The sequence below is a fragment of the Pleurodeles waltl genome, chromosome 6 (assembly GCF_031143425.1).
Source record: "Pleurodeles waltl isolate 20211129_DDA chromosome 6, aPleWal1.hap1.20221129, whole genome shotgun sequence".
NCBI classification, from domain to species: domain Eukaryota; kingdom Metazoa; phylum Chordata; class Amphibia; order Caudata; family Salamandridae; genus Pleurodeles; species Pleurodeles waltl.
The window spans coordinates 421,688,330-421,704,171 of NC_090445.1; the positions used below are offsets into that span (position 1 = coordinate 421,688,330).

General features: G+C 46.8%; 1 protein-coding gene across 1 annotated transcript in view; it reads left to right on the top strand.

The window, feature by feature from the left end:
• Nucleotides 1-12,833, top strand: part of LOC138301956 (gastricsin-like) — a 33,627-nt gene extending 20,794 nt beyond the window's left edge. The window contains exons 7-9 of the mRNA XM_069242400.1: nucleotides 10,459-10,461; nucleotides 11,630-11,728; nucleotides 12,486-12,833. Of these exons, the coding sequence (XP_069098501.1) occupies nucleotides 10,459-10,461; nucleotides 11,630-11,728; nucleotides 12,486-12,638 (255 nt within the window). The 3' untranslated portion in view covers nucleotides 12,639-12,833. The remainder of the gene's footprint in view (nucleotides 1-10,458; nucleotides 10,462-11,629; nucleotides 11,729-12,485) is intronic.
• Nucleotides 12,834-15,842: the final 3,009 nt, after the last annotated feature.

The window sequence follows — 15,842 nt, forward strand, 5'->3', positions numbered from 1 at the left end:
TGGAGGTCGCAACGCCGAGACGATAGTATACCCTAGGGCTGCATGTTGTCAAGGCAGCTGCACAGTCAGGATAGTGGGACTTAGATCTCCTGTCGTCGCTTGGATAGCTTAAGCTTAATACTAAGTGTCCTTCTAATGGCTCGGAGAGAGAAATCTGCGAGAAAGGTCTGCTTGAGAAGATAGGAAGGACCAGTATCTAGTCTCTGGTGAAATTAAGAAAGAGAAAAAGAAAAAAGAGAAGAAAAGAAAAGAAAAAAGAAGGAGGGGACTAGTGAGGAGAAAAGGAGAAAAAAGAGGAAGGAGGGAATAGAGAAGGGAGGGAAAGGAAAAGGGGAGGAAGGTGGGAGAGAGAGGGGGAGGTGGTTCCGGGTGATTTGCTATCTTCCCCCTGTAAGGAAGGGAGCCCACACCTGCATGAATATTTGGTCTTGGTCTTGCAGGTTATAGATGGTTCTTTCGTGCGTGGCCGTGCGGGTCATGGCTACAATCCATTCTTCCGGGGTTGTAGGGGCCTCCGACCGCCAGTAACAGAGTATGCAAATTTTACGGTGGCTAATGCAGTGTGTAGCAGTCTTTTGTGCGGTCTAGAGAGGTCTGGGAGGGAGTTTGTGTCTTGTAAGAGTATAAGGGAGGTGGGAGAGGTGACGGAAGTAACATAGATTCGGCCAGAGTGGAACTCACAGCGTCCCAGAGTGATCCGACTGTTGGGCAGTTGGTTAAGATATGTTTTAAATCACAGGATGTCTCTGGGCATCACCAGCACTTCGCATGCGGGAGGAGCCCTGTCCTATGTAGTTTCGCTGGGGACCAGTGCCAGTCATGTAGGACCTCCCGGCTACCTCTGTCCAGGGTTTCTAGGATGTCTTCCCAGTCGTCTGGGTCTAGGGTCTGTTGCAGTCGGATTTGTCATTGTAAACATAGCTTGTCCGAGAGAGGCTGGGAGTAGAGACCTGCCAAACTCCCTTATGTTGCCCCCACTGCTGCAAATAAGCCACTATGGGTGAGGACTGGGACCCCCGTTGGATAGTATCGGTCCCCTGGGAGATACAGTGCTTGAGTTGTAAGTATCTCCATTCTTGACTCGGCTGGAGACCGAACTCCTCCAGCAGCCTGGGGAAGGGTTTGAGGGCGTCGTTTTCCAGGACCTGAGAAAGAGTAAGGATGCCGGCCCTCCTCCACTGCGGCCAACTGAGTACTTCACCGCCTATCCGAAGTCCGCCGTTGCGCCACAGAGCCGCCTGAGCGTGGATGAGGGGATGAACCCCAAGCAGTCGGTGGGCCCTTCGCAGGCTGCTCTGTTCGCCTTCGAGATAGGATTCACCGAGGTGGCGGATGGAAGGTCGTCACGGTAAGGTCCCCTGAGTCCCTCGTAGATAACAGCTGTCTTTCCATTGCAATCCACTGAGGCAGGTCTGGCACTTTGGACAATGTATGGGACAGTTGGGACAGCTGTAATGCTAATGAATAGTGCTCCACCGATGGAAGCCCCATGCCCCCGTGGGAGCAACAGGCTAGGAGCTTGGCAGGCAATAGTCGTGGTCGCATTGGGCCCCACACGAATGAACTCATGAGTGCATCGATGCTTCATAGTGTGGAAAGGGACACCTGTAGGGGGAGGAGTCCCAGGATATAGGTGAAGCGGGGTACCGTAACCATCCTGACCGCCTGTACATGGCCCCACATAGATAGGCCCAATTGGGTCCATTTAGCAAAATCAAGTTTCGTCCTTGCAATGAGGGGGTTGATATTGTCCACCACCATGTGTACCAGGCCCGGGTTGACTAGCACTCCCAGGTATTTAAAGCGTTTCGGGGTCCAGCGGAATGGATAACCTAGAAGTGCTGCTTTTGTGGTTACTTGCAAGAGGGGAAGCGCCTCGCTTTTATTCCAATTAATGCGATAACCAGAGAGGGTTGCAAATCCCTCGATAACCTCCAGCAGAGCTGGTATGGAGCATTCTAAGTCCATGAGAGTTAGTAGGACGTCATCGGCGTATAGATAGATTTTGGAAATACCTTCGGGTAATGAAAGGCCGGTTATGAGGGGGGAGGTTCGGATAGCTGCAGCCAGGGGCTCCATCGCCAGCAGGAACAAGAGGGGCGAGAGGGGGCAGCCCTGTCGTGTACCTCTACGGATAGTGAAGGGGTCCGAAAGGAAGCCTCCACAAATTGACTCTAGCCGCAGGCTGGCCATTAAGCAGCCACACCATAGAAATAAATTTGCCTGCCAGACCGAATCTCTCTAGGGCCGCGAACAGGTAGGGCCATTCTATGCGATCAAACGCCTTTTTGGCGTCTAGGGACAGGGCCAGCGCCGTCTCCAGTGAGTCCCTCGAGGTCCATAGGGTATGGCATAAGGTGCGCAGATGGTTCCTAGAGGTGCGGCCCGGTACAAACCCCACCTGTGTGTGGTGAATTAAGGACGGTATAACTTTGCGTAGTCTATTTCCCAGAACACTTGCTAGGATTTTGATATCTCAGTTTAGGAGGGAAATGGGTCGATAGCTGCCACACAGCAGGGGGTCTCTCCCGGGTTTTGGTATGATGGCTAGCGTGGCATTATTGGATAAGGCCCCCAGTGTCTGTGTTGAACAGGCTTCATTTAGGGCTTCGTGCAGGATATCGATCGCCTCTTTCCCTACCCACTTGTAAAATTCCGCTGGGAATCCATTCTCCCCGGGCGATTTGTGGTAGGGGAGGTCAGAGATGACTCTATCTATTTCCTGTCTGCTTATTTCCCATTCTAAGAGACTGCAACCCTCATCGGACAGGGAGGGTAGATCAAGGCCCTCTAAGAAGGCTGCAGTCTGCACCGGACTGGCTGTTGTTTCCGGTGTGTAGAGGTGCCTATAGAACAATGCAAATTTGTTTGCGATAGCTTGTGGGCGTGTTAGCATTTCCCCGGAGGAAGAGCGAATAGCCAGGATGGCCAGAGCGGCTGTTCTTTGGCGAAGTTGGGCTGCCAGCAAGCGCCCAGCCTTCTCGTCTTGTTCGTAGTGTCTCCCTTGTAACCTCTGTAGGGCATATTCAGCCTGGGTAGTATATAGCTCATTAAGGGCCATTTGGGCGCACTCTAAGTTTCGACGTCCTGAAAGGGAGAGATGCGCAGTATTGCCTAGTAAGTCAGCGAAGGTCGAGTTCCAGTGCCGCCTGTTGTTCTTTCCTACCTTTGTTCGCCAGCGCGGCATCCCGCATGAGCTGTCCCCGTATCGAGGCTTTGGCTGCAGCCCACATGATTCAACTAGAATCAACAGTACCTAGGTTATCTTGGGCGAAGGTGGCTGCATGGTCCTGCAATTGTAGCTTACCTTGGGGGGATCGGTAGCGATGGACTGCAAGTCTCCAGGGTTTGCGGCCCGGAGATACTAGGCCCAACTGGATGGCTACACTGATGGAGAATGGTCTGAGAGGCCTCCTTCCAGGATGCTGTCATCGAGGGTACAGGCTACAAGATTGTGGGATAGAAGAAAATAATCGAGTCGGGATTGAGTACCGTGTACCGGCGAAAGAAAAGTAAATTCCCTTTCTGCTGGATGGGTCAGCCTCTAGTGGTCTACTAGGCCATTGTCCAAAAGTATGTTGGTCTGTAGGGCTCTGTCTGCATTGTTACTTATGTCCAGGGGTCCCATTCTGTCCAGTACCGCGTCTCTGGCTATTTTTAAATCACCTCCTATTGCATAGCGGGATGCCCCTATCTCAGTCAGAAGTCGATTGAGTTGTAGAAAAAAGAGGCGTTTGGGACCCGTTGGCGCATAGACGGAGCCCACACACAGTGTAGAGTCTCCAATCTTCAATTTGGCAAATATGGAGCGGCCCTCAGGTTCGATCCATGATTTGATGACCGTGTGAGGGAGGGTTTTGCGCAGTAAGATCGCCACCCCCGCATTTTCCCGGAGTGTTCTCCGTGCTGGATAGAGGTGGGTTACAGCTAAACAGGACGGTACCAACCCAGTCACGTCGTAGTTTATCAGATTCAAATCTGTCCAGGTGTGTCTCTTGTAATAGGGCAATGTCAGTCTGTTTGGAGTTAAGATAGGATAGAACTTTTTTTCACTTAATGAAATGGGTGAGGCCATTTACATTCCATGATATGATCCGTAGGAGTACTGCCGGTGCCTTGTTCGTGTTGGAAGGGAGCGGGAAGCAGGAGAAGGGCGCAGCGTAGATCTGCAAGGTTTTTGTGGGGAAGCAGGGTCAGTACCTTGGTCGCATCTAGAGGGATTTAGCCGTAAGGACCATGCGCCATAATTTTATCGAAAGTGCTACGGTGCTCCTTTACGCTAGGTAGTTGTATCTATAACATACATAACTCTACTCTACCGCCCACAGTGGGCCCTCCACAGCACTCATTGGAAAACCAAACCCAACCCCAACCAGGACGGATTAGCAGTAAATGGAAATAATATACCAGTTCTAACAGTTCCTGGGGGTGCGCAAAGTTGTTTTTCCAGATGAGACAGTTGAAATGAAATAGGGGTGGTGTTACTGAAAAAGAAGGGGGGGGGGAGTTTCTGAGTCTCCGAGAAAGGAGAGAGCAAGGAAGGATGCACGGGAGCAGATGGGAGTAGGCAAGGACAATCAAAAACAATCAGAGACAGTCGACGCCGATCAGAGGCAATGACTCTCGGCGTTATAATGTCTTAGGGGTGCACAAAAACAGGTACTCATCTCTCCGTCTGGTCTTCTCCACCGTGGGGTCCCTTTGGCGCCTCCACGACAGTCCATGGTTTACGATAGCGAAGGCCCAGAGGGGCGCTGTGTCTGTTTGACCTCAGGTGGAGGGCACTGTAGGTTTCAAAGGAGATCAGGATTTGTCTCTATCCGACAGCTGTGTGTACATCGCCACCACCAGGAGTGCTTGGCCCCTGTCGTCATAGCTTTTTGTTAGTCTCTCTAGGTCTCTTCCCCTGTTTTGGGAATCCATGGTTGTTCTTCTGTCAAGATCAAGTGCAGTTTCTGGATGGCCGGCTCCCAAGGTTAGGCCATGTGTGTTCTGGGGGGTCTGGGCTATTGTTTCCATGGATTGTGTCTGGTCATGTAGTCCCTCTAGGAATGTTCTCAGGTCCTCCGGGTCGTAGAAGGTCCGTGACTCCCTGTTCTTGGTGATCCACATCCTGGCTGGCTCGAATAGGCTGAATTTCACATCTAAGTGGCGAGGGCGAAGGGAAAGGAAAGCTCTCCTTCGTTCTGCAGTCTCTTTGGAAAAGTCAGCCGAAAGTCGGATTTCCAGGGTGCCCAACCGAAGTGGACCTTGCATTCGGGCTGTCTGTAGCAGTTGGCGAGCCTGCCCATGGCGCAGCATGCAGGCTATGATTGGGCGAGGGCGGCCCTTTCTGTCTTGTCTCTTGGGACCAGGTCTGTGCTCCCTTTGAAATTCCAAAGGAGAATCAAATGCTGTATCTGTTAGCTTGGGAAGTGTGTCCCGTAAGTAGGAGAGTATGTCCGCACCCTCAATGCCTTCCGGAAATACGAGAAGGCAAATGTTGTTTCTGCGGCTTCTGTCCTCTAGGTCGGTTAGTTTACTATGAAGGTGCAGGAGTTCCTGGTCTCTGTCGGTCCAGGAGGCAACTTGGGTTTCCACTATCGTCACTCGATGGTCCAGCCCAGAGATTTGCGACTGGAAGCCCGCTATCTCCAGGCGCATAGATCTTGTCTCTGCCGTTAACGCCACCATAGCGTTGTCCATACCCTCCAATTTGCGACCCACCGCCAATATCTCCTGTAGTATACGGTCCATTGACGTACCTTGCGTGTCATCTGTCATGTTGGTGCGCGGGGATAGGGAGTCCACTGCGGGGGGATGTTTCTGTTGACGCAGGGCTTCGGAGAAGAGTAGTTGGTGGGCTGGTTTACCCGATGTTTTGCCCATCGTCTTGCCCCTGGGCATTGCAGGTTTCCCCGTGCAGGTAGAGGTCCGGAGGATACCTGTCTTTATCACAGCAGATGCGGAGAGCGTAGAAAATGAAGGAAGAGGGGGAGGCAGGAAGGGAGGGGGCGCTAGGTGATAAGCAATTTCGGATGGGTACTTGTTGGTCTCGCAAGACGACCTCAGAGAGAAGACATCCAGATTCTTGGGCAGGGTGTAAGTCCGGGTACAGGTGCAATCTCAGGCAATCTCTCACTGTCCCAGGGGCGGGGAGAGATCAGTATGGAGGTGAGGCCCCCTGCTGCTCTACAATTCCTGCATTGGCCAGGAAGGCCGCAAAGAAGGAGAAGGAGTAGGAGTGAGGGTGAGGTGCGCCTCCTAGATTGGGCCTCCTGGATGCTCGAGGGCACAACTGTTGTTAATGTCCCCGATCTTCTTTCTTTCTTTCTACCCCTCTTTCTTTCTTTCTCTCCTTCCCCCTTTTTTTTTGTTTGTGTTATTTCTTTGTTATTGTTGTTGGTTTTTTTTTTCCCTCCTCTTCTTTTCTGCTACTTAGTTCTGTTTTATTCTTTAGTCTTCTTTGTTTCCCCCGTAGTTTCGTTTTTCGCTGTTTGTTTTGTTTTTAGTTTTAGTTTTTGTTTCCCCGCCCCCTTCAGGCCTCCGTTATGGCATAGGGTGGAGGTGGGGAGGTAAACGTTGCGAGGGCCGTGAATCTAGGGCTCCCGGTCCCCAGCTGGGTTAGGGAGGTTGCTGGGGCAGGCCGGGGAGCTCTTAAGTGTTCGCCGCCCCGGGGTTCACGAAGGAGGGAGGCGCGCCTCCAGGGCCGGGCCTCCCTTCTATTCAAGGCCGCAGCTTTCCACGCCACAGGCCTCTGGCTCGTCCTCCGCTCCCCCCAGGCTCGGGGGAGAGCGGTTACCTCCTGCTCGGGTCAGCGAGGGTGGGCGGGCAGATCCCCGGTCATCCGCCGTCTCCAGCGACCGCAGCAATAAAGGTAGGCCTCTACCTCGAGCCGCTCTCCGGGGGGCACGTCTCCCTATGTCGGGCCACTCTTCCACTCGAGGCCGCAGCTTTCAGTCCCGCCGCAGGCCTCGGTCTTGTCCTCCGCTCTCCCCTCAGTCCCTCAGGGGAGAACGCACATCTCCCGCTCCAATCGCCTTGCCTCCAATCCTCCACGCGCACTCCAGCAATGGTTGGGGGGCCTTCGGTGTGCCCCCGGCACCAATGCCCTCGTCCTGCGGCCCGCCGCCTCACGGAGCTCGGCTCCTAGAAGGCCATCATAGATCGTGGCCAGACCATGGCCCCCTGCCTAAGGTCCAATCTTGTGGAAGGCACTCAGTGAAAGTTGGATGTATCTTGAAACCACTGAAATATTTCCATGGAAGCCCAGACCCAGATTTACAAAGCCCTTGCATTGCCAGTGTGCCATGCAAGGCAACACAAGAGCTTCAGTGAGATTCAGTAAGGAATGCAAAGGCACCTTTTGTGCCTCCTTGTGGCTTAGCAAATCTGGGGTAACGCAAGGCAGTACAAGCCGCTGCCCTGCTTCACTCTGCCCTTGGAAGGTGTTCCATGCGTGGAGCGTGGTTGGCGCATTGCTATATTTACTAAGCTGGAAATACATCGAAATAGTATGCCTTCCCAGGTGAGGTGTAACATGAAGAAATGTGGTTATTTCTCTTCGATTTTTCCAACTGCTATGTGCCATGCATTCTGCAGCACACACAGAAAGAGGAAAATCCTAAAATGATTTTTGTGTGCAGGAAGGTGTTCCTTCCTGCACAAAAACAATCCTGCCTGTAACATTTCATTGTTTTCAATTGGCCCCTCTGTACTCTGCAGGATTAGCACTGCAATTTTGGCACTAATCCTGCACAGTGCATCAATACCGTTAAATATGTTGATGCTATTGCCCCTATCCTGCGCCATGGTGCATCGTATATTAAATACGACGCACACATGGTGGCAATAGGGGGTGCTAAGGGGCACAAGAAAAGAGGTGCAGCATGGGATGCAGCATGACTTTTCTTAAATTCGGGCCTAAATGAGTGATGGAAGAGGGCGCATTGAGGAGCTGCGCATTGTAACGAAAGAGACCTAGGGATGTACATTATCTACTGGTTAGTGATTTCTTGGCACAATTGATTCATATCAAGTAAAGAAGTATTGAGATGTTTAGTGTGGGTATGAGATATCTTTGAACCTACCGGATCTGCAGAGCAGTACAAAGATGGTGTCAGATTTAAGCAGAGTACAGACAGTCCTGATAAAATGCACCACAATAGGACAATTTCTCCTTGATAAATTAATTGGGAACATTGGTATAGTGTGGAAGAGAAAAGTGTGAGAGGCATCATTAGAGAGACATTTAATTGGTGCAGACCCATTACATCATGACAACAGCATTGCAGATGATTACTTCGCAAACATTACATCTGGTGAACAATAACATCAGGAGAATGGTGGAGAGGAAAATAACAAAAGACCATTTGTTATAACCCAGTATAAATAGAGGCAAGGGATAATGCAGAGGGATACAGAATATTAAACACCTTTGGCATGTAAGTACAGGAACTGAAGTCCAGGGGAGACAATAGTGAGACATTTAAATACCTCTGTGTAAGACCTGGAGAGGAGGAAAAGAGAATCAGTGAGGCGAGAGAGGGCATGTGATGTAGGTAGTCATATTTTTAAGAAGTACATACCATAGAAGGGTGAGCATACTCAACAACATGTACAGCTTTACCAAAATGGGTCAGGAGTTTCAAGTTATCCTGGGGTTGATTGTGTGGCAGCATGTCAAGCCTTATGGTTTCTATAAGCTAAGGGTGACCTAGGAGACATGCTGTTGAGGGCCGATGGACTTTTTTAACCCCGTTAAGATGATCACGCCCTCGATTCACATATAACATTAATAATCAATGAACAACAATATAAGTTCAATAAAGTCAGTAAAGCCAAGCACAGTGACCCATTTGGCCATGAATAACCACACCTTTTAGTATCAGTTAGATTATTTATTCCTCTAAATTAAAAATTTAAAGATTACGTAAATTAGTTTTAAGACCACATGAATTTGATACAGAAACAACACTTGTTGACCGAAGCTTCTAAAGAAACTTAATTTGATTACAGCATTAATGACGAGACTTTCAATAGCTATAATACAGATCAATAACAAGAGTAATTGTGCAATGGAAATTACATACAATGAATCAGCAATTAAATTACATCAGTTCGTTGTTAAGCAGGAGACACCTCACTAGCTCCAAACTAGCATTAGCATGTTAGGCTTCATGCAAAAGTTTTAGTAACATAAATTTGGAAAACATCTATCTATGGCTCTATCAAAAAGCAGCAGTTGGTCCCTAAAAAACAAAAGGCAAGTCAACATCAAACAGTTCAGTATACAGCTGTCCTTAAGGATCAGCAAGGGGTGTATGTCTTCATTAGGGCGGCATCAGCATCAGGACAAAAGAGGAAGGGAGAGGTGACGGTTCAGGGTCGGGGACTCTAATCTCTCTGAACCACCAGGAAGATATCTAAGGCAGACAGCAAAGTGTTACTAGCTTCTAAGCATTGAGCACTAAAGTAAGCACCAGCATCATTGGATGGAGCACAGGAAATAAACTTTTGTATAGCAGAAAACAGAATATCAATAGATAGGCTGGCGCTTTTCAAAGTGACGGGCGAATCTCGTGAAGAGTGTCAAAAGTATGACTGAGAACTCCAAAAGCAGTGCGGTTAAGTTAAAATTGTCCCACGTTGTTATTGGTCAGCAGCATCTTGCGATAACATTAGTCCAGCAGAATTTAATTAACAAATCTAAAATATAACTAAGAAGTCTTTCACATGTTGATGACTGGCTGTTCTCCGGTGCGTATATTTGTTGATACAATAAGAATAAATTTGTAGATCCTTCCGTCCACCATCAGTAGACCCATTGTTAATTTCCTGAGAGCGTTGCGTTCCCATACACTACGAGTTAACATTTTGTGACAGTTCAAGAGCATGCAGGCTTTACACACATTTCCCCGAGATAATAACATTTGGTTACTACATCTTGAGTCAACCTTATGATTTAAACAAAGCAATTGTTATTCAGCAAGCATGAGATCATTTTATTAAAGTTGCATTTTCAATATTTGGCAGACATTTCTTTTCAGCCTAGGACTTGCCAACTCCAGGCCTAGAGTTGGCATAAGCAAGTTCATATGTTTAGCTATGAGTATGATACATTACTGCGACATTTATATAAACTCTTAAAACATGTTAATACTCTATTAGTGAATACTTTTGTATAATATGGTGGCAAATCAAGTAGGCACATGTTATTTTCTATGTTAATACATTTTCTATATAAAATCAAATGCAGAGCTACATGAGATAATTTTTAGTGTTTATTTAAGCGTTCGCAATTGGAATAAGGAGAATGGGAAACATAAAGTGACATGCAGAAGCTTCACAAGAACTGCGGTATGCATAAAATTGCAAAGCAGTGGAAATAGCCATGGCATAATGAGAAACATAATTTGAAAGTGGCTACGGTAAACACAGCTTAGTAAAGTTGTGAAATTAAAGGCTTAGTTGCAACAGGAAGTGGAAATGGGGAAGGCTGGTGGGGTCTGTGGCTACATTTTTTGTTGAAATCTGTTATACATGTTTTCTTTAAACATTATGTTGCATTACAGTATTTATGTTTCAAGATTTGAGCGACATCCTATGTTACGCTTGTGGTACATACATGTGTCATATAACTCAAAAGACATGACAGCGGCTTATTCGATATAGCATTATGTGATATATCACCAGATGGGTGAGGGTTTAACCGCTATCATAAATACACAAGAGTTCAGGTAAGGTAGGTGCAGAGTAAGCGTATCTGCATGCGTGGTTAGAAGGCCAGAATTATCGACTTTGCTCTATAACAGAGATATTTCAAACATTTTGTAATGTAAATATTGCCACCTCTGGTTGAACTGGGAATGGAGGAACTAATGTGAGGAAATCACAGCTGGAACTATAAGCTGGCAAACTTCGAGGTCTGTATTACACATGTTCAGGAAGAGACTAGTGACTACTCATCAACAGTAAAAGCATAAGAATCAGTAATAGAGTTGCTGGTGATATAGATGGGACATGTTGAGGTGAGCGGGGAGGAATTATTGGAGCGTGCGTGGCGTGTCTGGCGGCCTGTGGGATGTTGATGACCCTGTCATGTCCACCGTGCTCCTTGGTGACAGCGCACCCCTGTGTACAGGAATATGGGGCCTGTGGCTTCATAAATGACGTCAACAGCTGTGTCCTCTCTACTACTGAAGCCTCTGAAGCACAGGATTCAAGAGACAGCACTTTGCTACTAGCAACATATGTTAATAGACACAAGGAGAGAGGGCGAGGATTTGGGTTTAGCATGCAGTCTTGTTTCCAAGAATGTTTTCCATCTGGGTACAGTTCTAGAAGAAGGGTATGAATGTCAGAATGAGTGACTGTCACCATGATCCTACTGTCATCTACCAACCGATCACTAGAGGTGAAGAGCATAGCCATGACTAGCGGCCACGTGTTTGTATAAAGTAAATAATTCATCATAACTTGAGAACTGTGATATATGGGCAGTGGTTCTGGGGCATGATGGTTGACATATGCTCAGGACATTTAACTCATGGAGCAAATGAGATCAACGATTGGAACAGATGTGAGGCTCAATGTGTATTTTCCTTTGCGTAGTGTACTTCAACACACATTTCCATTTCTTCTTCTGCAGTATTTTGTGAACTGCAACAATGTGCAGAACCTGCCGACCATCACCTTCTCCATCAACGGTTACTCCTTCCAGATCCCGCCATCTGCCTACATCAACCAGGTATGAAAGCTATGTCTGCTTTTTATCTCGTTTGGGAGGCCATAGGACCCTTTTGGGGAAGGCAGATTCTCAACTGTACCAGACACTGGATTCCTCTCCTCTGCTGCATTTTATAAATTATGCAGGCAAATTTAGCAATATTTTCAGTTTTTCTTCAAATGTGTGATCGCCTCAATCATGGATGGGGCACAAGTCAAGGAATTAATGAATGGCTGGCTCGTTTAGTATTCATGCTTTAAGTTTCCCTATATTGCTGAGGTGTACTTAATGGAATAAGTATGTACAAAAGGAGAGAGTGTTGGAGGTTGGAGACGCAAGACCCATGAAACCTTTCTGAAGATAGTGCATTGCACTGATATACAATAGTCCTACACAAGATGCAATCTCCACGTGACTTGTCAGCACTGCCATCACAGTCCGTGTGTTAGGTATTGAATGACGAATGCATAGAGAGCTGCACTGCAATGATGTCACAGAATTGGATATTTTCAACCATATTCTGCCTTCTAGGACCTTCAAGGTTGAGGTTATTCTAGTACCCTTCAAAGCAGATTGGTTGTCTTAGTATGATGAATCCTATACTAGAGGGAAAAACAACATAAAATGTATTGGGTACACATATGAAAAAACAAAATAGCTTGTGCTGTCTTTTATGACTTTTTGATTTCCCACCTGATGTTGAGATGTGAACCTTGCAAAAGACTACTTGTTTACTCTGGACTAGTCATTCACCTTGACGCCTCTTCCTCTTTCTTAGAACAATGGTTACTGCTCCGTGAATGTGGAGGAGACCTACTTGCCATCTCAGAATGGCCAGCCTCTCTGGATTCTGGGTGATGTCTTCCTCCGCCAGTACTACACGGTCTATGACATGAGCAACAACAGAGTGGGCTTCGCTCAGTCTGCGTAAGCAAAGCATCCGATGACCTGAGATGAATGTGTCTTCCCTGGCCCTGCTTTTTGGTGCAACACAGTGTTGCTGGGTGTGCGTCCATACGATCATGTTTCATGAATCACTACCATGGACTGTGTGATTTGCACCTTTGTTAAGTCTTCATTTCTCCTACATTCTGTTTATACTGAAAGTCTTTGTATTGTTCTTGACTCAGCCAATAAATCTTTCATAGTTTGAACGTTTTGTCCCTCAAGACTGGTCTACACTCCAATTTAACTTAAAAGACACCTTGAATAAAAGGGATCATAGGGTGGTAACTCATTCAGTGAGGGGATAAGGAGGTGGAGATGTAGTGGAAGACAGTGTGGAGCGAGGGAGTGGGTACTGAATGAGAGAGAGAGGAACTGAGGTGCAGAGAGGGAGGAAGGAAGGCGACTGCATGTGCAGGTGGTGATATATCCAAAGAGCAACACTGAAGTTTCAATCTGAAATTGATCCAAAGTATAACATTTATAAAGCATCTGTGATATCTAAGACAAATCGCAAATAATTATATTCAGTTTATGGATAGTCAAGGAGATCACAAGGGCATAGGCAGATACATTGGCCCATATTTATACTTTTTTAGCACCGCATTTGCACCGCTTTTTGACGCAAAAGTGGCGCAAACGTACAAAATACAATTGTATTTTGCAAGTTTGTGCCGCTTTTGCGTCAAAAACTGACGCAAATTCGGCGCTAAAAAAGTATAAATATGGGCCATTGTGTCTAAAGGACAGCAGCATACCTGTATTGAATGTCAATGGAAATTGCAATTATAGGGGTCAAAAAGATAGCCATTCCACAGGATAAGTTTGCATTCAAGCGGTATATAGTGTTGTGCTTTCAGGTGTGTGGACACACACACATGAACACACACGTGCACACACTTTTATCAGGTTTACAGTAAGGAGAGACTGGGCACCAGAAAAACAGGGACCAGGGTGGTAGTTTGACTCCCAAACAGAATCTGTCAGTGGGTTTTAAAGGACAAACAGGGACTGATAGGCCCCAGTTCTGGTAGTTGAGTTCATTTGTCAGTGGTGTTCCTGGGGTCTGTCCCACTGTGATTCTGCAAAGTGGTCCAAATACTCACTTTCCACATTGTCAGAGCTCCAAAAACGATCAGATAAAGGCTTCACAGAGACATTGTTTGGGGCACAAGAATTCAGAACTCATCAGTTACCCATTAGACAGAATAACATTCACCAACTTACTGCATATCTTTTAGTTAAAAGAAAGTACTTTAAATCTCACAGTGATGTAACTACTTCACAGCCCAATAGGGTTCTCAGCTATAGGGTCACAATGGTATTTGTGATATATTCATTGAATCCCTTCTAGTACTCTCTCCTGCTATTGCAGTTTGCTAATGTCAACAGCCTCCATTATGTAGCATGTTTAATTGGCACTGATAAGGGACATGTGCAGTTCACTCAAAAGTACCCCACTGCCTAGATGTGCAAACCAGTTCAAATAGCTTTCATCGACTCCTAATTCACCCAGCAAACGTTTTACATTTAAGCAAGAATTATACTGCACCTTCAGTGTCTAATTCCACTTACAATTAGGCGCCGCTTTTACCTGCTCGCTGTAAGTACAGTTCTGGGGGTGCAAGCAGCCGCACATAGCATTCCCATTTCTCCATCAGCAGATCTTGTAACTGTAGAGGCAACAGAAGTGACCTCACTCAGAGCTCAGCTGCTGGGTGGGATTAACATGGCAGGCTCACATGACACCTCTTGGCTGTAGCAACCCTCTTGGACTGGATGCAAATGGCTTGACTGCATGGTGTCTGGGTCAGTCTTTAGTGGGTGAGTGTCTGTGTCAGGAGCGTGAGGAGGGAGCAGCAGCACCAGTCTCTTGGGCACACGATGCAATGATGCTTGCCACTTAAAAGTCTTGGCACAGTTCACAGCATGAACCATTTGGGAAGACCGGTGGAAGGCATTCTCCTTTCCTCTCTCAGCAGGCAGGCAGGAGGCTCTACACATACCCTCAGGTCCTCTAGCAGAAAGTGCATATTTCAGGTACTTTGGGAGACTGGCTGACATGCAGACACCAGCCATGGTCACACAGCAGTCCTTAAAAGACTCTTCAGAGCACTCTCTTCATTAATCAATAAGAACTTCGAAATGGAGCAAAGTTGGGAGGCTTGGATCAGAAATTGTATACTTATTTTTCAGACATGGCATGTGGATTCACTGTGAAAGGTTTTGTAAATGGTTTGGGTTGTTTCATTTATAAATGTGACTTCTGGCTGCTTCTCAGCCTTTGTGTAAGATGGTGGCTCTCAGAGCTGGTTGCAATGATATTGGTTTCAAGCAGGTTGATACAATACATGAGCACAATCAAATGTCATATCTCTGGACCTCAATCTCACAAAAAAGGATGGGCTGGAATGCTACCCTGAGCAACTGCCTATGGTTAGATTATTTGCAAGCATTCCACCCACCCCTGTCTGTGTATTTGATGTAACACCCTAAGTAACTGTGGGTCTCCCCAGATGTGGATCCCTTGCTCCCTTTGCCACTGGAACCAAGTTGCACCCAACTGAAAAGGCTCAACTAGGCTGAAAGCAATCTTGCGTTGCTTGTGCTCTGGTTCAGAGAGGACCTGGTTTAGCAGTTCGGGCTGAACTGTTCCTACTGGAGCAGGACGAAGGCTGATTTGCATATGGCTGGCTCTAATCTGAGATGACATCATGGCAAAAAAAGAATGGTTGGAATGCTACCCTACGAGATTGCCAGTGGTTAGACTATTTGCAAGTATTGCTCCTATCATCTTTGGAGCGTGTGATATCAATGGACTTGAGTTTCATTAGACTTAGTTATAACACCATAAGGAAGAATTGTATAGTTCTTAGAAAATGCCAGACATCTCCTAAGCAAAGTAACTGGGATAAAAATACTGAGGGCAATTGTATGGAACAAAACTTACCACAGTAATTAAAAGACCCTACTGACATTAATCAGGGATTTAGAATCTCTACTACCTAAATGTGAAATCAAAAACAAAACTCAAATAACAAACATCCACAGAATCATACACAAACACACCAGCTTACCAGGTGAATAAAATGGAACAAAACAACCACACACAATTTATTGTGGATCAACAACACATGGAAATGTATAAACCCTCTGCTGTAAGCAAACAGCAGACATTCGCTTTGGCAAT